Here is a 24,246-nt window from a genome sequence, read left to right as displayed (position 1 = left end):
GATAGGGAAAGGTTGGAAAGAAAGGGGCCAGATAGCCAGAGAGACGGATGGTGGAGTATACTCTAAGAGACAGGGTAGCAGAGATGGTTGAGCATGTCTTTCAGTTAGAAAGAAGAAGAGAGAAGGAAGGAGGCATGATGGGAAATGGGGCGATATGAAAGTCCACTCACTCATAAATCTTGAAAAATGGAACTCTTTGAGATCTAGTTTTTTGAGGGATTAAAAATGATCCTCAACTTCAATATATACATCCTATCATGAAGTTTTTTTCTGTAATGTTGTTGAGAGGATTGTTGTCATGTGCCTGTAGTGGTGTTGTGAGAAGTCTGAAGTGGATCCAACAAATGACCTCAGCAGCCTATATGGTTGCTGAGGCTACCCAATTTGTGTTGGGTAGCCTATATTTAAATGGGTTCATATTTAAAGAAAATTCAAGCTCAATGAATAATAATTGTTGTTGTGTAAAAATCTTTAAAATAAACAAATATCTTATTGCAGAAGGATAATCTCGCCTGGATAAAATACCTACACCTTAAATTTGAGTCTCTTATACTTTTATTATTTTTCTTTTATGTTATGTCTTTTTGACAAAATCATCAGTGCCATTGTTACCTTAGCAATCCCTTTAGCATAAAGGTGATGGAAACAATTCTTGACTTAAGAATTTGAATTAATATGAGTTACAACAATATTTAATTTCCCTTTGAGATCAATAAATCAATCAATCTATCACGTTTATTTTCTGCAACAATTAAGTATCTCTGAATTTGAATTGAGTTGAACTAAACCATAGCTTATCTTTTTAAATTTGTCACAGGTTCTGATACCTGTATTCACCTCAACTTATTGATTCCCTGGTGCATATATGACATGACAAAGAGACCAGTTATTTTACTCAGTGGCCAACAGTTTGTACAATATGAAATGGGGAAGTAAAGGACGCAAAAAAACAAACAGGACAGAGAAGTAATTCCTGCGGTTGGCACAGCTCTATCCATTTTACAGACCTTATGTCTCATTTCTGTCGGTTCCTCCACCATCGCCCCTGCTTAAAGGGGTCCTCCTCACTACTCCTAATATTTTGTCACGTTAGTCTGACTTAGGACCTAAGGTGCTTTGTGAATGTATGTAAGAAAAACTATAGAATTCCAGAAATTGAGAATTTTCCTAAAATTATGTCACTGGAAGCATAATCTTAGAATTCTTTGATAATATGGACTCTGCATTAGGGGAGAGACTTGTAAGTCACCATCTCTCAAAAATTAATTTCTGTATATATAAAAATATATATTCACAAGGGGTAAATGTAAAATGTAGCCTACACTGCATACTTCTTGGTAATGTCAATGTATTTAGATTCCCATGTAATAATTAAACATGAGCTAGCCAGTGAATTACATTATGCCATTAACCAAATTGCTAATTTCTGAATCTACTGAAGCATTTAAAATCTCATCCTCCACCCTAACATTCATCGGCAGCCATCCAGCCGCAGTACAACTCAGGATAACACAGTAAGATATTCACTGGGACACACATAAACACGCATGGTTTGTTTATCAGGAAGCAGTCATTGAGCCATTACTGACATTGAGGGCAATATGTCTCAGCGTAGTGAAGCACGAAAGACAACCCAGTCCACAATTAAGTAACCTTAATACTATTGAGTGTGCTCTCTCTCTTTCCTGCTATTGGCCAATTTCACTCTACCACTGCACATCACCATGAGCCATGTCTCTGAAAGTGGTATCTTTCTTTATCTATCCCTGCCTCCAAACCTCTCCTCTGCCAGGTTTGAAAGAGCAATGATGGAAGAACCGGAGGGAGGCAAAAAGGGGGGAGGAAAGTTTCAGTCAGAGGGACAGAAAATGAGAAAGACAGAGAAAGGAAGCAGGTGGCCACATGAAAGAGGCAGTTTAAACTATCACCGGTTCTTCTGGTTATCTGTCACCACTCTGCTCCTCTCTCTCTGCACGGCCAGAGCTACCTGCGAGTAGCAGTTCATCTCCAGCTAGTGCTCTAGGGGACAGACAGGGGAAGATGATGAGTCAAAGGCAACAGAAAATGAAAAGAAACAGAGAAAACATGGCTGAAGAAGGAAAAAGATTTTTTAAAAACTGCAGCGACTATCGATTGAATGGCACAATAATAATGTAGTGGTGAACTGCTGATATGTGTTCAAGCTCTTTGTCATGGCCATATGATGCTTAAGATTAAATAATGTTGTTTTTAGCTAAAAATATTATATGCCCATATAACAGCAGAACATCATGTACTGAACATCTGCACACACTCTGCTCACTCTCCCATACACATATGCACACATGCTGCTGGCCTGTTACTTGGGGTTAATAGTGGATGTTTACTTGCAGCAATGAAGGGGATAATGATGTGACTGTGAACTGCTTTTCCTTTTCTAATGATGCAAACTAATTGCGATGACACTCTTTTTTCGCAATGGCACTGTTAATCTGTTGTCGACAATCTGTTAGGATCTTACAGCCCTCCAGCAGAACTGTCCAGCCCCCACCCTTCCCATCTTTCTGTCTTTCAGTAAGAAGATGTAGCTCCCCTAAGACAAATATGCCACCCTTATGCTAAACAGCATTCATGATTTCCATAGAATGAGCTGTAATTTGTCTTTCTTGGCATAATGCAGTGTTGAATGTCCCTAAGGATCATAGCTCTGTCTTTTAGCATTACGCTATTTGCAATTCTCCTGATTTGTACAGTGGTTATAAAGATGTGCAAACTTTTTGTTCTTTATTTCTTTTTGTGCATATTAGCTATGTTCCTTCGCTCTCTTTACATAGTAGCACAGCTGAATGACTCACAGCTGCCTGAATCAGCCCAGTCAGATCCAGCCTGAGCTAATTTTAGCCTGCCCATTAAGAAGTTTTGGAGTGTGTCTGCACTCACTTAGAATGCTTAAGCATCAGTGTTGCTGCAGCAGAAAAGACTGACGTGAAGAAGGAAGTGAGGGGTACCAAAGAAAAAAAGAGTGATAGGGAAATTGTGCAATTGGATTACATAAGGGATCACACGGTGGAAACCTAATTGATATTTTTATATCCAATTGAGTTTGTGTATAGAAAATGTTCAAATGAATTACCCAAACTGGATTTGGTCTGTTGTGGCTTTAACTTAACAAGGTGAATTACTCAACAAGGGGAATATACCTTTATTTTTATTCCTGCAACCAGACCCACAACAGCAAGACCATTTGTGAAGTATTTGATCTGGGTGAACATTTATGCAATCAGTTTTGGGTTTTTTTGGAATTTTGTTTATTTAATTGTTATTGTTTTATAAAAATCAGTTATTTACTTTGATACTAAAGTCCATGTCTGATGTGAGATGAGGTGGCAAGAATCTTTCCAGCACTCTTCAGGGTCCTGGGGGAAAAAAGGTCTTGCAAAGTGAAAGATACACTGCATCCTGCTCTTGTCTTTGGCGGTGGTAGTAGCATACCAAGTTGTGATAAAGAAGATGAGGGTGAACTCTGTGATGACTGTGTAGAAGTGAAATCCAAAAGTAGGTTGACCCTCTTCAGCTGCAGCAAGAAGAACATCCTCTGCTCAGTTTTTTGGTGAGATCCAGTTCGAATTTGAGGTGGTGACCAATTTTCATACCCAGGAAGAAGAAGGACTCTACTGTGGTGATTGGGAAGTCCCTTAAGGCAATATGGGTGGGAGAAACTGCTTACTACCTTAAATTGAGGATCATCATGGCTAGTAGCATGACTGGCATCATCAGACTGAATCACGTTGGCATTGCTTAGATGTTCCAGTCTTAGTCTTGCAGTGTTGCCTCATAGTGATGTCCAACAAAAGGTTGAAATGTAGATTACTTCCCTCTGTCTTATTATTAAAACAAGTTGGTTTTGGAAAAAGGCAAACACAATGTATGTTTTTATATTAGATTTTCATTCCAGGGTGCTGCTCAAGACGTTGGGTGTCGTACAATGACTGTCCTCCCTGTGACTGGATGCAAAGCAACTAACTCAAGGGAAGTCGATATATCAAGCACACGGTTTATGCATGTTCTCGGTTTGTTAAACAGCTGCTTGGTCATTCTTACCCAAGGCAATAAACAGCATAAGCAGTAGAAACTAAATCCCAAATACTGACTCTTGGTTGGATAGAGAGCATCTGCACATCTTTTTTGACTGTGAAGTGTTGGCAATTTGTGTCATTAGTAGGCAGGAATCAAAAGCTATGAGCAAAAAAGCAAGTGTATCTAAGAAGGATGCACAGTTCAATGCATTCTTGCTCTTCACAGTGTTATTACTGAGCTGATTGTGGTTTGTTCATCATGTTATAGGCCATCAAAGGGCATATCTTTTCCTGTTGTTGGCACTGAAGGCAGCAGAAAGAAATTTATCATTATCTTTATTTCTCTGACACAATATAACATTGGAAGGCCTCTTGTCGCCCAGCTCTTCTTTTTTTTAAAAATCTGAGCCGAGGATGTTATGATGACATCAGAGGAACATTTTCTAAAATATTTTTATACAGTCAAGCAACATACATTTTTTACAATTGTCAAAGGTAAAACTGGTCTAGGACACAAACAAGGTCTAGGTCTAGGTCTTTTTGAAGGAGTTTGTAAAATGTGAAAGTCTGACAAGAGAAGAGTCACTAACTTGGAGCTCAAAGTTCACTTCCCCAACACATCTCACAACTGACTGATCCTAACAGGCACAATTATCTAAAACAACACCATTTTCAACTCTGATAATTGTATGAGATATTCATACAATAGTAGTAGTTCTGGTTGTAATTCTAAACTAATGCTAATTCTTAATATATTTTTAATATTGATGCGTTCACCTGACCCCCCTACTGAATACATCTATTTCACAGTCTGATGCTCTTATTTTCAATGTATATGCAAGACTCATATCCATTCTGTAGAATTAGCAATGAGAAGTTCTTATAAAAGCCAGAAAATAGAATTTTAAAAAGGAATATCTAAAGTATCCACGGATTCAGATTAAGGCATTGTTAAAATACCATTATTCCTGGACTAAACGTAAATACATATTTTTGGTTTACTTTTTATGATTATATGCCACCTGAATCCAATTCAAGGATTTACTTTTGTGGATGCTGGAGCTCAGACAGCTGTTTTCAGAGAGCAGCCATAACACTAGTCAATGAATTGTCCTTGTTTGAAAGAAAAGATTCAAGATTCAGGATCACTTTATTGATCCCTTCCGGGAAATTATTTTGACCAAATAATGCAAAAATAATAAAAATAAAAATAGAGTAAGACCAAAATAAAATAAAAATGAGTACTAGAAAGTACCAGAGGTGCAATACACAACAAACAGTACAATGCAATCAGCCACGTCATTAGTCACAGACAGTTAAAGTTATGTGTTTGATGGTTGTGGCAATAAGCTGACACTGAGGAATAATGTCTCCTTCCAGCAGTTTTTTTTCCTCAGAAACAGTAACAATAAAGCCACTGAAATACTGTGCGTTATTTCAACAGGTTGTATTCAAACAACAAGCAAACATGCTAGCATTTCAGTAAGCTGTTATGCGTTAGCTGGGCCAGGACATGAGCTTACTGAAAAGTCCATTTATTTTAGTAATTTATTTCACTGAGGGAAACATTAAGAAGATTAATTACTTAGACACGTGTTTTAAAGCCTTTAATTCTGCCAATTGTGATGATTTTCTGCCTGCAACTAAAGAGAGCACAACATTTGATATTTTAAAAATTACAACAGATCAATAAAAAATACAGAAATGTGAGTTTAATGAAAGGCATTTTTGCTTAAGGTTATTTTTAGCTATTCTCACCATCCATTTTATTAGGTACACCTGTTCAATTGCCTGTTAACCCAAATAGTGAATCAGTTAAGTTTTTGTTGCACAGATTAATGGATCCATCCTACCTTTTCTGTTTTCATCCCTTCATGACTACAGTGCATAATTTTTCTGATGGCTGCTTCCTTAAGGATAATGCACCACAAATCTCAAATCATCTTAAACTACTGGAGCACCTTTGGGAAGAGGTGGAAGAAGAGATTTGCAAGTGAGTCATTCTATGATGTCAATATGGACCCTAGTCTCTAAGGATTGTTTCTGACACTTGAGTCTATTCCACCAAGAACTAAGGTATTTTTAAATAGAACTCAACCCGCACCAGCAAAGTGTGCCTAATAAAGTTGTTAGAGACTATACTTATGCCTTAAGTAGTGTGTTATAACATTATAATAATCAATTTTATTTACAGTGTCCTTTATATATCAAATTGAAATCTCAAAGAGTACCTTCACACGCTGATGATGGCAAGGTACTGGATTGTTGCTACAGCTGCCCTGGGGCAGTCTGACTGAAGTTAGGGTACAGTTTTGCGCCAACACTAGCAGGCAACAGCTGAAGTGTCTTACCCAAGGACACACACAACAAGGGTGGACAGACGGACCAGGAATCGAACTGGTAAACACCTACTTCCGTCACCACTATCGTCCCCATATAGCAGCTTGTTTTAACCTAGTTTAAACCCTATTTGAGTAACATATTGGGGAGGATTGGAGAAATTCATTTTGGGACTTAATATCTCTTGCTGTGAAGGAAAATAAAAAGGAGAGGAAGCAGACTCTTAATCATTATTAGTGACTAGTTAAGTGGGACACATTTACAATACCACTGTGGACCATGCGATTTTGTCATTTTGGGAACCAAGTCTTCTTGGAATATCAGTTCAAAGAAATACACAAAGGACTTCTAAGAAAACATAAGTAGACAATGTTCTCAAAGTCCTCTAGGACTGGAAACCAAATAAGTACTTTAGAAAAGAGGGAAAGTAAGGGAAGGCAAAAAATAACACTCTCTATATCAGTCTTAGCATATTGTGTGAATATGTGGGTGAATGAGTGACTATATTCAGTCACAGCAATGACTGAATGGAATCGATGTAATGTGAGGTGCTTTGGAGTCCTCAGGACTTGATAAAGTGCTATACAAAGCAGACCATTTACTATTTCAATCCATCAGCATTTGGTTTTGAATTTTTCATTTGCGTTTAATTATCACTGATTAAAATCAAATGTAAAAATTCAATTTTCACTAAATGTCCACCAGACATTTACCGTTGCTAAAACATAGCAACGATAAATGTCTAAAGTCTTCCCCCACACATAGTGAGGCTTTGTTTATCTTGTAAGCGTTTAGTGATACAACATTAATGTTTGCTGTCAACACCTGATTCCATGGACTGGAATTGTGTTAGAGTCTGTCACTCTACTCAAACAGAATAGGTTTGTCAATTAAGTAGCAGCTGTCAGACACAGTTGGCAGAAAGTAAAATAACTTACTCAGTAGGCTTATGTACTGATAGAGGACACAAAGTAAAGACATACAAAAACAACACATACGCTGTCTTATGTCTATATATCTGAGTCCTTGTGTGTTGATCCTGACTTTGTAGCTAAGATTCTGCATAAGGCTTACTGTATATGTGCCTCTTATGATTTGTCCTTGGCACAATTATCTATAACAATTGTTCTAGATAAGAGACAAATGTCTCTTATGATTTGTCCTTGGTTTATACAGATAAATGATGGAAAAGTTGCAATTTAATACTGCGTCAGGACAGAGGACGTTACTAGTGGGAACTGTTTTTATTCTCCCAAGATGATCACCTGACCCTCTGGGGATGAAAGTTCAATGCTCTTAATCGACACTGCAATGTGACGTCAACAGAACAACCTACAGTTTGTGACAGGAGCAAATACACAAGAGAAAGCGAAAAATGCTTCAAAAAGGTGCAAACATGCAGCAAACAGCAAAACGTGCTGAAAATGCATGAATGATGCAAACTCCAAACAACACAAAAACAAATGCAACAGAAAAACACTGCAAACAAATTTTTCAGTTTGTTGTGGTCCACATGTTTAGCTGTGTTTTGCATTTGTTTCAGTTCAACATGCCATAGGTATATATTTTAGATTTTAGAATACTTTATTTGGTTATTTTCATTATCCAGTTATAATCTGAGCAAGTTCATAAACTACCATTCAGTGGAACCTTCTTTCAGAAAACTTTTTTTATTTGGCTGAATTACTCTTTTTTTGAAAGAGATTGTAAGTCACTCATCAGCAAGTCATTCTCCAGTGCTGACAGGTAAAATTCAGAGTGACTATTTAAATGCTGACACAAAGGAGCAGAGTATGTGCATGCAAATGAACACGCTTTTATTCACCTCTGTGCCTATACACGAACACACACTTTACTTATTGTCTATATTCTATGTGAAGTCAGCAGATAGATTAGCATTGCCAACTAATCCATCTTATTAAAAGGCAAAAGAGAGAGAAAGAAAGCGAGAGAAATAATAAAGCACAGGTTGTGGGACATGTCTTAGGTATTAAAGTTTAGCTGAGTCAGTATTATAGACAGGCAGCACAAGAACAGTCCAGCCTTGATAAAACCTCTGCAGATTGTGCCATAAAGTTACATATTTTTAATGTGTGTGTGTGTGTGTGTAGGTGTGTGTGTGGGTGTGTGACTCTTGTTTGTTTGTTTGGCACAGACTGATGGCCACTTGCTGCACCTTTCATCAGAAGTCAGTCAAGTGTGTTGAGCTATCTCTCTTGGTGGAGGACAGATCCATATGAAATCATAATAGATGGCAATACTATTTGAAGAATGAATCAATGCTGAAATCAGTCTGATGGTGGACAAGAGACATATCACATTTGACAAGGACTTAACTGGGGGACAGTTGGTTTCATGTGCTCATGCTCATGCAGGCACACAATGATAAACAACTAAACAGGAAGGTAACTGCAGCTCTCAGAGTCTGGTCTATATTACCTGTACCTGTAGTTTTTTCAGGTAAAGTGTTAACATTTTTGGTCACTTCATCTATAGACGTTCATAATACCAAATAATTCCTATTGAGTGTAGAAACAACAGAGTCAGTCTATAGAAATGCCATTCTGAATCCTCCTCGAACATAGTTTAAAAAATAAGCAGTGTTAACACAAGTAAAGTTTAGATACTGTAATTGTCATCGTTTGTATATTCTGAGTTGTCTATTTAGTTCATCTCACTCCTTAAATGTTCAGATACAGCAGGATTGTCAACTGTGCCTTATTCTCACAACAACTGGATCACAACTGCATTGGCCACAAAGATGCCCTCTTACAGTGTAGCCACATTATGTTTTATAAGGCATAGGATTATTTAAAAATTCATTATTCAATTTAATTATTGAATTTAAAAAATCAATAATTCATTCATTATTGTAATATTGTAAAAAATCAATCAATTTTAGACATGGAGGTGAGCAAAACCTAGATACTGCTACTAAATTTACAGTTGGACAATTAGGCAGTTAAGAGAAAGTAAATCATTTGGAGGAAATGAGTCATTGCATTTCTGGGATTTTGAAAGCCTTTAAGGATTCTGTTTGAGATAAATTTGTTCTTCACATTCTGCTCCTTTCTTGTTACAGAATTAGTTTTTGGTGTGCATCTGTAGTTTGACCTTGGCCTCACGTGTGTTGTAATAAGTTGTCACAGGGTTTGAGGATCGTGTAAAGTAGTTCCCTCTGTTGTCTGATTGTAACTGAATTATTCAAGGCTTTTTCCTCTTTGACAGAGCTGAGGTATTTATAGGCGTTGGTCTCTGCCTCTCATACTTACATGGCAACAACGAGCTCTCTGAAGGCTCTTCCACAAACGAACCAATTCTGAGGGAGAGGAGGAGAGGAAAGGCAGCAGAAAAAGCAGAGATATGAAATATATGCTGGAGTTTTTGGCTTGCGGCTATAAAAGAATTGGACATTGCGGTCTAAGACATTGACACAGTTTCAGTGCTATTTGTCTTGGAAGTCATATTTCAATTTTAAAAGAACTAAAAATGACAACCTTTAACAGAAAATGGTGTTAAGGAATATTTATTAGCTGTCTACACAAAATGGACCTCCCAGGAGTGGTTTTAATTGTTTAAAGATGAAGATGAACTGCAAGACAGTCCCTGTGACTGATTCATGCAGGAAGATGGGAAAGTCATGGGTACAAGAGATTAACCCCTTGTCAAAGTCTTAGAGGAAACTGGGTGACTACAGATGAAAAATGATCCAGTCACAGTCACAGATCTGCCCCTGGTGTGTAGTAGGATTGTTGGAGCAGTAACAGTTGTGGAAGCAGACCCAAGCAACTTCAAGGGTCATGAGAGGTACTGGGGTGATTACCACTTTATTCTGCAATTTCTTTAAAAACACACTAATCGGACACCTCAGTTGTAGGTACGGATAATGCAATTTTAAGATGCTGTCGTAATTTGCTTCACAAACCTACTCGTTGAAGGTTCAGCTTAATTCCAGAAGAGCTACCTTCAAATGAAATGATAAAATGCTAACCCTGGTCATTTGTGTTTAACCTGGTAGGTGATGTGGAAATGGAGGGGGAACAAGCTTGGAGGTGATGTCGCCTTGTATCCACCTCCACACCACAGCAGCTCCCTGAAAATAACCGGCATACTGTGGGACAGCATAAAAAACAAACAGTAAAACAGAATTCGCCTTCCCCTGTCGCCTACCCCAACCCCTCAATGCTTCTATGGCTCAGTGGAAGTTCTACCAATTTTTCTGTGTTATTTTAAGCACTATTTTAGTACTCTGTGTTTTCTGCACTCTGTATGTTGTATCCACCAGGTTTTGGAGGACAACACACAGACAGCATGAACAAAGAGTCAGCTGGAACACACGACAGGGGAAGTTGGGATGTGTGAGTGTGTGGAAGCATGAAATCAAAAAGTCAATAAGGCTCTTAGATAAATGTGTGTTTGTGCAAATGCACATGCATGTTGGTGTGTAACTTTATCTGGGTAAACCACCAGGGGTTAATTTTCATTCAGCAGGTTTCACTGTGTGTCCGGTTTGGTTTGTGTTCTCATCTATCTGTGTGTGTGTGTGAGAAAGAGAAAGAGAGAGAGATTTTGCGTCCTTCAGACAAGGACAGTAGGAGAGTTAACATCTGTCCTGAATGGAGAACTGTGGGCTCTAAAAGAAGCGTGAGCACCAGAAAGATAGCTTGTTAACATGCTGACTGAAAGCATGATATTGTATTGTTGCAAATGTATTTTAATGTGATTCAAAGACTTAAATCTCTGTTATGAACCCATTGTTTCTCTGGTCTATCTTTTTTTTTCACAAGGCATTGTCTTTTGGAGTATATGTAGGAAGAAGAAGAGATTGGTAAAATGTGGTCCTCCTCTTTGTCTTACTAGGGAACCCCTGCTTAATTTTTATTTACTTAAGAGACTTCTCAGACCTCAAGTTATCTGGTCACAAAGGATCTTCACTGATCAAGAACAATTTAGACTTTCAAATTTCTCGAAGAGCTTCATGAGTTATTTTTTACATGAAAATACATCTAAACAATGAATGATTCATAGCTCTAAAGGTTAAAGTTTTTTGACATTTAAAACAGATTTTAGATTCTCATCAGAGGCCTGCACGTAGACTGGTTTTGGCACGGATTGTTCGTTTCTTTGTGTATATTCATCTAGCTTTTATTATCACCTGTTTAAAAAAAAATAGAAATCTCATTGAATTAGCACTGTGTTGACAGAAAGCTTGGTCAGAAATCTACTGCCCAATATAGTGAATCTGGTCAGAAATTACAATTTAGGATGATTAACTGACATTGTTCCCTTAATAGAAACAAACTGAGCTCAATATCTGATGATACTGAGGAAACATCTTGTTGTAAGTGCACTAAAATACATAAAAATACAAATACTTGGAATTTTTCCATCCATTAACCTAAATAAAATATTCCAGTCTAAGCCTTAGCTAGCTACACATACATATACGGATTCATGTCTAAATGAGGTCTATGTATAGCATGGAAATCAAGGTTATCGGTTTTGTATTAGCAGCATGATTTCTTTTGCAAGCGAGTTCAGGCATCAACATGAATGGTGTTGCCTTTCAAACTTCAGTTTTAGACACTGCCATTGTAGACGTTGCTGCAGGGGAAACCTGCCTGTATTTATGAAGAGGAAATGTGATCTTCAACAACATTTGGTATTTTTCATTCATACAGGTGGAAAGAAAGGGCAATATTTCCTTACTGAATGGTCTTTCCTTTACCAGATTGTTTTAAAAGCAAACCACAAATCCACCATACCAAACACAACAGGCAACTCACTTTGGATTACCAGATAGTGTGTACTGTATTCTGTATGATTGTATATATAGTCATACAGAATTTAATTTACTTCCTATTAATCTTGAATCCAGTCAGTGATTTGGGAAAAACTTTTTTGCTTTGCTCAATTTTACCCTTAATTTCTTGGTTCACATTGTTTAATGAAAATACTGTTCTCTCTGGACTTTTTTAAAGTGCAATTTGAGGTCAATTATGAGCGTGCACTTTCAGGCAGTTGTACCTCATATATTTATCCAAAAATATAGTAACTTAGTAACCTTTGATACTAAGTTAAGGGGATGAGGATCAACTGGATGATTTTATACCTTACTGGTTTAAAGTGTTCAGATATATTTTACTCAATGCCACAGAGGAAAGAAATTAGCAAGATAATGAGACAAGCCATTAAACATTTAATGGCATAATTTTTAGTCCGCCATTTATGTGAATTAATTAAGAATGATTTCTCATTAACAAGGCCCTGGCCAAGAGTAAGTATGAAAAGAAGTCACAAAAGAAAAAAATATTCATGAACTTTCATGTCAGATGTCAAACACGGTGGTGGAGGGCTGATGATATGGGCTTGTTTTTGCAGGCTCAGAACCTGGGCCTCACTCTGTATTGATTAAGTTGTCCATGATCTTGTCTGCAAATATTCCCAGAGTCAAATTTAAGTCTGAAAGTTAAACGTTTAGCAACATAGGGGTCATTCAACTTTTCAACAATCAAAATGATGATCGCTGAAGCAAGGAATGAATGAATGACTAAAAGTAAAGGTAGTAAAAAGCACAGTCACTGCTGACAAGACTGCTGTATAAGACTTTGAATCTCCCTATATGACATTCTTTCATGATTTCTGTGACCGTACTTGTTTTTTAACTCTCGAGTCTAGATGATCATAAAGGTGAGGAAGATCAGTGCATGTACATGTCTATATATTAGCATCAATAATGTTTCTTTAATTACAGTGAACACTTTTTGTGATGTCCTTTTGTTTCCATTTTGTGGGTGTGGGTGTGATGGATGACAGTGCTGTTGAGGTTATCGCTGCTATCACAGCCCTGCTTTTAGATGCTCCTGGGCTGTACAGAATACATGACAGTTCTGATGAATGAGCCACATTTCACACTTTTAGACTGCATCTGATCTCACAGTTTCCACATACACGCATGTATTATGCACACAGAAATGCATTCAGTACACAAACAACACTGTCACAGGCAGCACACACGCACAGTCATTTGGCTGATTTCCTTTTTCTACCCTCCCCCTTTAAGGCAAAGCCTTTTATTCGATTATATGCACAGCTGAATGATCAGCTGTCTTGATTTATAACATGTGAGACAGTTTGGAGTGATTAATCTCTCATCTGTAACTTTCCCAACTAATTACACCTCCTCCTTCATTATACCTTCCCCCTGGCTCTGCTGGTAAAATGTTTTCAGACACAAAGTAAACTGTTAGTTTATAGAAAACACTTATCAGTTCTTCCTTACCTCTTTTTTATTTATCTCCACTATCTCAAGAAATGCTTAGCTTTTTGTTAATGAAGAGATGTGATTAAAACAATTAGGAAACTCATCAGAGGCTTTGCAATTAATTAATTGCTATTCATCCTATTTAATCAAACAACAGTATTTGACACAAGCAAAGTCTTTAGTTAAATAATACACTTTAATTATGGATTGAATTAGTATACCAATTTATAGCAACCATATTATGATGTTGCACAATTATTTCTATCTTGATTTAGTGTTTATGTTGTAGTTTATCCAAATATGCAGACTCAAGGGAAGTTACATTAGAAATCAGGGCACGTAAACTATGGACCTTACCAGAGGGGCCGCTTTTCATTGGCTGATGCCCATTCTACGTGGTCATGTGCGTGGCCGTCTCACAAACAGACGCTTCCCGTTAGCTAAGTACAGCATAATGGCAGAACTGATACAACTTCTACATCTTGAAGCCTGTCTGCTACACAGTCTTGCGTTAGCTAAACAGATCAATATGCAATGTGTACTGTATCTGACATACACTAAAGATTTTATTTTAGCAGAAAAGGGTTTGGACTAAACTGTTACTCGTGTTAGCCACTCTAGCACCAAGTACAGCTAGTCAATCAACCATCGCTGTGTTCAGGTAAGCGCTGATTAATAATCGAGAAATAAATATCAAGCCTGGAAACTTGATATCGTAACGGACTGAATGTTATGTTTTCAACGTAATCTTTGCTGGTCTTGCGGGGAGCAGGCGGTTGCCACGGTAACAGGTGTGCTTAAACTACAGAGAGAGAGAGAGAGAGTAAAAAGGTAGGAGTGGTTTTGAGTTGATCACCTGTTTGGGTTATTTTACGTAATTATGTGAAATTAAATTAATTATATCCCAACTTCAGAAGATTTGCCTTTACCTTTACAGAGCTCTTTGGTTCCTCCTCTCAGTCTGTAGCTTCTCATATTGACGTCATCAAACCAAATTTCAGATCTACCATAACTGACTGACACCTGCTGGCCTCAGGTTTGCAACCAGCTTGTGACTGAGAAACCAGTAACCTCCTCCCAGATGATGACATGAACTTGTTAGTTCCTCTGTCCATTGTAGTAGCTGATATGATGCACTAATCAGTCATGTTTACATAGAAACAACGAGCTGCAAGGCTTTGTTTGTGAGACTTGCGGTCACGTGGGTCGGTTGTGGGCGGAGCTTGGTAAGGTCCATTAGCTCTGTTCATCATTAGACAATCATGCAGCTATTTCTATTCTATTCTAAAAATTCAATATTTCTATATTTAGTTGAAAATCCTTCCAGTCACTCTTATGTTGGCTTCTAAAAACATGACCCTTTCAGCTGCTCTCAGGTGAAGACCTGGAAGTCTTTTCTGAAAGGTGAGACCCATCATAAGAAAGCGATTCCTAACTGTGGGTTTTAGTCTGAACTTTTAAACATTAATGTTCTTACATTTGAAGTTACTTCCTAAGTGTTATATTTCTTCTAACACATAACCTGTTTGATTTCTTTCTCAGCTGTATCAAGAATATTTTATTGGCTTAGTTATGTGTATCAGACGTGGAAATCTTTTTCACTGGCCTCTCATGTTTTGCTGCCTTACATGAGGTATAGTAAAGGAAACAAATGCAAAGCCAGGCATGTGACTGGGTCTTTATTGCAGATTTACAGCAACATGCTGTGACTTTCACATACCTACCAGGACGACCCTGCTCTCACAGCCTCTCTCATTTAAACAGCTTCTGTGTGGGCTCTAAGGGCTGTGTGCTGTTTAGTCAGCATATTACTGTTCAGGGTAGATGCTGCCTGTATTATCAGGATGAGAAGAGGGCATTGATCTCTATCAGCATGCATGGAGGGCAAATCCACATACAGACAGAAACTACACACATATACAGTACACAAATTGAGCTCTGTTTCTTGCCTATTAAAAAAATCTTTGTTAAATATGCAATTATGTTGCAGTTCAAAAGCAAAAAATAAATAAATAAATAAATAAATAAAAATACCATGGAAGAATTATATCATGTTATGGCATGAATGATGAAGAATGCTAATGATAATTACTTCTCTGTGGTAGCTTAATTTCTCTCTCTGTGTGTTTGTTGAAATAGATTATGGCTTACATATTAGCAACATGCTAAAACAAAAATGGGATATTTAGGGAATTTTTTTTTATCTTTATATAAATTTTTTTTAAATATTGCAACATTTATTGCTAGATGAGGGCTGAAAAAAAGCTTACAACAAGGAATATGTTTACTGACTTTGCTTTTATCATCTCAGCTTCTATAAAATCTGAAAATTTAACCTTAGTTGATAAAAACCAAGACAGCTTAGATTTTAATTGTTGAATTTTACTTCTTTATTAAATATTCAGATTGAATACCAAAATTTGATAGCCTAATTACAAAATTATCGTCAAAGATGACATTCAGACTGAAATACACATTGTCGCATTTATAGAAAAAACCTTTATGCATTTTGCTTTAAATTTCTTAAGATCTTATTGTCACTGCAACATGAGCAAATGTATACAAAACTTTTTAATTCTAAATTGTGTAAATAGATTCACAAGGCAATTCTTTGTTCTTCACAGAGACCCGGGAGGACCGCAATAAGAGACTGTTCAGACACTACACTGTGGGGTCTTATGACAACTTCACCTCATACAGGTACTGCCTTTGTTTCAGTGTCTGTGTGTGTGTGGCCATGCTATGCTGCAGCAACTTTAATGGCCATGTCACAAGGAACTTTTCTCCCTGTTGGGCTAATAAAGTCCATGCAAAAAGGTGATGAAGTGCAGTGAGGTTGCTGCCATCTAAAGTAATATAGGTGTCACTGCACTCTCTTCTGACTATAAAAGCAAAGCAAATTATGTGACCTAGCTCGGTTTCTGTCTGTACAGATGCTTGGTACAGACAGATGCCTTGTATTTTTCTGTGTGAATATATAGCTGCTATGCTATTACTAGGGTTTTTTAGATTAAATTTGTTCTACAGGTTTTTTTTATGTTTTCATGTCTCATGTAAAGATGACATTTGTTGTCTACAAAATGTAAACATTTGCTTTCTATTAAATTATTGGAGAGAAGAGTAGCAAAATAGGCGTTTTTGCCTATTGATTAAGTTATCAATAGGGTTGTTCTCTATGAACATTATTTCCACCAACTCTACTAGCCTTTAAAAATGTCAGCATTTTATACTTTACTTCAAAGCTAGATTAAATTACAAGTTTCAGGAGAACCATATCTGTTAAGTTAAACAACACTTTTAAAGTCAATATATGATGACAAACTGTATGTGAGATATTGTTGTAAGTAGATTCATAAATGTTTGAAGATGAAAATGGTATTTATTCTTAGGAGGCATATATTAATATGTTCAGCTCTTGAGACAAGTCAATATATAATATTGGTTTAATGAGATTGATACAAGATAAGATTTCACAAATATTTCAAATATCAGTAAAAAAGTTTATTCCATTACTTAAATGGAATACTGTAAAGGTTTTATTCCATTTAAATGAGAATTGTGTGGCTAGGGTACTAAAAATGTACTTCTGAATTTACTTTTTATACAAGGCAGCACACAATTTTGAAGGGAAAACTTAAATCATTTTCAAACGTTTTTTGGAAGAAAAACCTGAAAAGTGTGGCATGCATTAGTAGTTATCCACCTTAAGTCAAATGTATTTAACTTAGAGTTTCTTTTTAAAAACTTTGGAGAGAAAAATAATCATTGGTGTCAACAAGGATCCCAGGATGTGTCAAAGAAGACAACAATGAGAACTTTTTACAGAGAATAACTTCAAGGTCACCGTCCAAAATATATTACATTGCTGAGACAACAGCACAGCAATGTCTGACTGAACAACAATGAATATGTGTTTTGAACGTCTTCATGATGTAGATGTTCTGGTCTACATCATGGTCTGATGGTCTTTTATGATTGAGCTATATTAAGCTTCCTTTATCCTCTCATCAATTGTGGTCAGCATCCCCACATCATGATGCTGCCGCCACAATGCTTTGACATTTGGACAGTCCTTTTCAAAGTGATGTGCATAGTATGTTAGAATCAAGAAGTAAAATTTTGGTCTCATCTGATCAGGACCTTTTTCCACATATTGGCTGTGTCCCTTACCTGGAATGTGGCTAACTTTAAACCAAATTTCATATATATTTCATAATATATTTTTTTCTTGCCATTTTTGCATAAAAGCCATATTTGTTCAGCTACTGGTTGAACAAATATGGTTCTGTCCAGAGATTCTCCAACCTAAACTGTGAAACTCATGCAGCTCCTCCAGAGTATCGGCCTCTTCTCTCATTAATTCTATCGTTGATCAACCTGTCAGTTGACACAATGAAGGCCATTGTGTTTTGGTTGCTTTGAAGTTAGTTGGTACTCTATTCATGTTTTAATGATAGATTGAACGGTTCTCTGTGAGATTTTTAATGTTTAGGGCATGTTACTATAATCAAACCTCGCTTTAAACTTCTCTACTGCTGTGTTTCTGACCTTTCTGTTGCGTCCCATGGGGCTGCTAGTAACATCTGGTGTGAATTTTATATCATAGATATAGAATAAAAATATATTTTATGGAAATGGTCACATGTTAAACAATTTCATTACCTACTGTATGAGGCCTTATGTTTGACATTGCCTTACCGGAAGTTGTAGTTGTACTTGTAGTTAGTCATATCTAATTTGCATACATTTATTTTTGAAAAACGTGTGACTCTTTAAATCTGGCTGTTAAACGTGAGTTTCAGTTGCAGAAGTTAATTATAAGCAAAAAAACAATCCTATATTGCTTTTATGCAGAATTTTGGAGTCTTAGTTCAAGTGAGAATACATATGATGTGAAGCTTTAAACAGGCAAAGCTGCTTAGTGTTGCCTCTCCAGCACAGCATTGTGTGCATAATAATTAGCATAAAATGGATAGAAAGCATTTTATGAAATCAGACTCAACCACCTCCAGCAGAAAGGTTGGTTACCCATCTCCTGGCTCCAGCAGCAGGAGCTCTGTGAGTCTGAGAGGAGTTTATTCAGTTGAGCTAATGAAACTGCAGCTATCTGTCCAATTGGAAAGTCACTGCTCCATATCTGCCTCAGCTGTCAAGGATACTGTAGAAATGTTATAAAGACTTAGAAGAACATTTGTGTGTTAGTTGAATTATGTTTAACACACAAACAAAAGATATTACTCCTGTTTGTGCACACTAGACTTAAGTAAATTAAGAGTTTCTTCAAATTTTACTGTTGAACATTAGAAATTATCTAAATGTACACTCACTGGCCACTTTATTAGACACATGTTTAAACAGAGTACCAAAGTGATTTTGGTCCATAGTAACATTTGCGGACTGCGCACTCGTGTTGCGATATTTTGGAGTACATAAAAATCTTTGTCATGTTCCTCAAACCAGATTGAGATGATTTGAGCAACGCTGCTGGAAGAGGGCAAGGTCTCACAGTGTAGTCATAAAGAGATGGGCATGGACAGGAACAACTACTGCTGCTACTACTCAAGTAGATTATAGTGTTTAAATGACAAACAACTGGTACTAAGGACCCAAAGAGTGTCAACAAAATACAGAGCATAACATTACACCACCTGTAATATAATTTCTTTGTAAATGTAGTCTGTCTTTTTTATCCCAGGAGGAATAGCTGATGCAGCATGCTGCTAATTCTAATAGGGATCTCAATAAACATAAACGTAAACCAGCCTGAATTGTACATACTTTTCAGGAGTGATCTATGCTTTCATGTTGTTTGCACGAAATTCTAACCCTACTGTCTGAATGCTGCTGCTGAAATTGAGACGCAATTCAGGAAATAATTTTTTCCATGTGTTATTGTCGAAACCTGTTGAGTCAGTGTAAAATATAGCCTTAGTTCCATATTCCCTGCAGACAGGAGCAGCACCCAGAGTAGTCTACTGCTGCTGTAGCCCATTTGCATCAAGGGTCAATGTGTTATATTTTTAGAGAGCATTTTCCTCATACTGGATCTTTCATCTTTTCAGACCATTCCCTGTAACACAGAGAGAAGGGTGTGAATGAAAAACAGCAGATCAGCCATTTCTGATCAGCCTATCTAGCACCAAGAATCAAGTAACGTTCAGGTCACTTAAATCGGTTTTATTTCCCCATTCTGATTTACGGTTTGAATTTCAGCAAGTTGTTTTCACCATATTTAGATGGCTGAAGGCTCTGAGTTGGTTGACTGATTTGCTACTTGAGTTTGAAGCAATGGAGGAGGTGTACCTAATTAAGTGGCACATGACTATAGTTGAATATCCATAATATCTGCATTTTTTAATTATGAAAATAACCCTGCTTGCTGTCAAGCACTATTGTACTTAGCAAACGTTTGGCTCAGAATTTAACAAGTACATACGTGAGAGATTTACTCTCCGAGGTGTGAGGGGACCAACAGTTTAAGACCGCCTAATAACTGACATCCCTTAACACTCAGAAAAATCAGGTAGTGATAAACTGCTTTGCTTACTTTTCTGTCCTGTTTCTTCTGTGATCAGTCAGAGCACAATACTGCATCTGAGCTTAATCTGATAGTTTCTCTTACAAAATCCCTAAACACTCCTCAGCGTAAGTCTCCAGTGGGGGATCATCTGGAGGTCTTAGAGTTTATCCAAGAGATACTTCAGTCATGGGGGACCCTTTTACCTTACTTATTTCCTCTCACACTCAAACCTGTTCCTTGTGCCCATCTCAAAATACTTGAACAACTCCAGGGAATCCTGAGCTGTGATCTTTTGCTTTGCTTTTAACCTTATTGGGAACGACAGTACAAGTGTGTGTATGCGTGTGTTCATCCGGGTGTGTGTGTGGGTTGTGTGTGCCTCTCCAACGACTCAGCCCCCAACCAGTCGACCCTCTTCACTCCACTACCCTTTACCCTCCTTGTTTGTGTGTGCAACAATGGTGTTGAACTCACCCCTGCTCTACCTATATTTTCTCGACAGTGACTACATCGTGGAAGAGAAGAATGCTGTTTTACAGAAGAAAGAAAATGAGGGGTTTGGTTTTGTCCTACGTGGAGCCAAAGGTGAGTTATAAAGCTCGCTGACACTGGAACCTTCCCGTCCACACCGCTTGTGCTTTTCAATGCGAAACATTGATCTGTTCTCATAAGGAGTTAGATGATCTGAGTCATCGAGTTCATCTCAGTCAGTATTGTGACTGTTTTAGTCAACAACACAAGCGGCTTTGGTCAACAATCAGCTTATTTACTCAGATGCACTCAGGCGCGTGTGCGTGCGTGTGTGTGTTGTGTGAGTAAGAGAGAGAGAAGGAGCATGTAGACCTTCTGGTAGCGTCATCCTTGGCCGAGCTGTCTGCTCGCTGTCCCATCTGTTCATCGCACATGGCGTTAGGCTTTAGTAGAGAAACATCATCTCTAGTATTCCTTTCATTTTTGCTCTTCCTTTTCTTTTTCTTCCGATGCATCCTTCTTTCATCCTTCCTGTTGATTATCTCTAAATTCTGTCAGCCCTTCCGCTTTGTAACCAAATCCACCTTTTGACTCATACTCCGTAACCGCAAATTCGTTTTTACGAGCACACACGTGCCAGCTCCCCGTTCGTGGTGGTTACCATGGCAGCCTCTCTTCGGCAGCTTGCCGGGAGTCTGAGTGTGCTTTACTGCTCTGTCACTCTCTACCATGAATCTTGGCTCGCCCCACTCTCTTTTTTACTCGTTCTTTTACTCTCCAGCACCCTCAGACACACACACCGTGGTTCACTTAGTAGTCCTTTGAGAGCTCTCATGTGTCAGTAATTTACTCACACTTGCGTTGAGATTAAACAGAATTTGTTATGCTGCACTCAAAAAATTGTTATAGATTGTCTGCATATAGATTGGGATTTTCAGGCGGAGCTGCATGTTTGTTCAGGGATTGAAGCGAGTATAAGTTGGATTCAGTATGCAAAACAGGCATATTCACTTAAAGTACTAATGTTGTAACTACAATTCTCTGGTTTCATTATTGAAAATGTAGAATGTAAACACAGTGGGTTTGGGTCACATAAACGAGACGGCGATGTCTCAGGAACAGGTTATCCTGATTCAGCAGAACACTGTGGATACTTCACCTTGATTCTAATCCAAATGCACTTTTCAGAAAAGGGCTGCATCAAATATGACAGACATTTTAAAGGCATGAAGGTACTTGATGTTCCACAAAAATTTTTTCATTTTCTCTTCTTCAGACCTGCATGACACTTTCTTTTAATTTGCCAGCATACAAGGCAGGAAAGAAAAATGTTACAGCAGTTGGTAAGAGCTCCACTGCAGTAAAATCACGTGAAGGCTTTAGGTTCCTCCAATCACCTTTATTGTGCATGAAGTATTGTGTAGTTTAGTTAGTAAATATATGTCAATCAGTGGAGACTTGTTAACGTTAATGTCCACAGATGCTCACAAATTACGAATATCTGTGAATACTTCAGGCCACGTCTAAAAGAGGCTTGTAAAGGTCTATATTGATAGTTCAAGCACAAAATATACCTTAATATGCATTAATATGCACAATGGAAACCGTCTTAGCACGACCACAGAAGCTAACAGGCTTCCTTATCTCACTCTTAGGGGTTTGGGCAATCAGTGCCAAAGACATTGAATGGTGCTCCTGGATTGGCTGTTTTGCCACTTGTGTGTCAAGTGGCATTGCACTCAGGTTTTCAGCTGCCCAAGCTTTATTTTCTTTCCAATATTTAAGAAAAACATCTGTAAATAGGTGCAAATAATTTGGGTTGCATTACACAGAGATATCTGTAAATAATACTTTCACTGTGTTTCTATTGAGTTACCCATAATAAGCTCCTTAAAATGTTTGAATACAGATTACCGTAAAGACAAAAGTCACATATAAAATCTCTGGTTGTGACTTTTTTTCTTCAAGCAAAATTCTGTTAAGTTAATGAACACTTAAAAATATCTCTAGAATATTTCCTCACAGAGTCTAATCATTTTTATAGTGTCTGATTTCAAAGTAGCTTTTTGAAGAATGTAGGGAGTAACATCAGGTCAGTGACTGGTCCTTTACTGTGTCCCAGGACAGAATGAGACTGTTAGACTGTTGAAAATAAAAGTGTCAGGCCAAATTTGTCCTCAGGTTTTTCACACCCCTGTCCAGACACAGACCGGGCTGGACGGATGTTGCCTTCAATTGAATCATAGAATAGAGGGAGGGATTTAAGCAATAAATAAACTGTCCACCTCTTAAACAGTTAGCTGTCACTAAGGAGAAATATAAAAGATTCATCCAGCACTAATGGACTTGAGAAATTGATGTGCTGGATGTGATTCTAAGGCTAAAATTTAAACCATATTGCTATTTTTGGACTCCTCTGTACATTGTGCATTTGTATTACTCTCTCAAGACAATAACATCTTAACCAGATAATGTTAATTAAAACCGTTTGGTTCTTTGTAGAGCAGTATTTGGTTTCCCAAAACAAGAAAACGATGGAACAATTAAAATCCAGCAGCCTTTTCCTGAATGTTGTTTTTGGTAATTACTTGGTGCTTGGAATGTCCAGCAGTTTTATTTTCCGAATCTTTGAGGCACTGAAGTGTATGGTTTTAACTACCATATTTTGCAGACAGACATTGTAATTCTGAATGTATGTTTAAATCTATTTTGTTTTTTCTTTATAGCCGAGACTCCCATTGAAGAGTTCACTCCCACCCCAGCATTCCCTGCCCTGCAGTACTTGGAGTCAGTGGACGTGGAGGGGGTGGCCTGGAGGGCTGGTCTCAGGACGGGGGACTTTCTCATTGAGGTAGTTAAGAAGGGGTGTGTGTGTGTGTGGAGGGGGGGGGGGGTGTGTGTGTCTTCATTCAAAACATTGAAAACGGAGGTAATTTCTGAAACACAGGAGTAAACCAATTTCTGAACTTTGCTGCATTTAGTACATGTATATTCTGTAGAGAAGGTTTTTTTTATTAATTTAGATGTAACATCGTAATAATCTTTGTGGGATAATTAATTGATATCATAAACAATAATGTAGTTTTATTATTTATTTTATAAATAAATAATATGATAAACTTGCAAATTTTTCATGTGGGGTGACCAGAATTTTATCAGAATTTTATCAGCATTGACCCAGTTTCTATCGTCTTACATTTTTTCCAGGTGAACGGGGTGAATGTAGTGAAGGTGGGCCACAAGCAGGTGGTGTCTTTAATCCGGCAAGGGGGGAGCAGACTCCTAATGAAAGTTGTTTCTGTCACACGCAAGCCAGAGTCGGAAGAAATTGTTCGAAAGAAAGGTAAGGCTATTTAGAAGTAATAATGTCATTTAAGGAAAGATTACAACTTACGTGTAAAAAAATTACTTCATATGTTCACATTGTTTAAGTTTCCAAGCTAATGGTTATGAGTCAGGTCTGTAGTATATATGATGTGATAAGGCACATGGAAAAGAGTGGATGGTATTAGTTCTTCATAACAAAATGAGATGTGCTAAAGAGATTGTAACTTACTAAAGGACACAAGGACTGACAAAAAGATAGAGAAAAAGTT

The 24,246-nt window shown here is 37.5% G+C and overlaps 1 protein-coding gene across 5 annotated transcripts in view; it reads left to right on the top strand.

Annotated features, from left to right (window-relative positions):
• The window catches only part of shank3a (SH3 and multiple ankyrin repeat domains 3a), a 148,126-nt gene that overhangs the window by 102,335 nt on the left and 21,545 nt on the right, over positions 1–24,246 (top strand). For all 5 annotated transcript variants that reach the window (XR_004342026.1, XM_032584278.1, XM_032584271.1 and 2 more), the window contains exons 14-17: positions 16,284–16,359; positions 20,682–20,764; positions 23,377–23,501; positions 23,858–23,993. Coding sequence is in view for 4 of the 5 variants with exons in the window: in XM_032584278.1 (XP_032440169.1) it covers positions 16,284–16,359; positions 20,682–20,764; positions 23,377–23,501; positions 23,858–23,993 (420 nt within the window). In the remaining variant the exon portion in view is untranslated. The remainder of the gene's footprint in view (positions 1–16,283; positions 16,360–20,681; positions 20,765–23,376; positions 23,502–23,857; positions 23,994–24,246) is intronic.

This window comes from Xiphophorus hellerii, chromosome 2, assembly GCF_003331165.1.
Source record: "Xiphophorus hellerii strain 12219 chromosome 2, Xiphophorus_hellerii-4.1, whole genome shotgun sequence".
Taxonomy (NCBI): Eukaryota; Metazoa; Chordata; class Actinopteri; order Cyprinodontiformes; family Poeciliidae; genus Xiphophorus; species Xiphophorus hellerii.
This window is presented reverse-complemented; position numbering and strand designations above follow the sequence as displayed.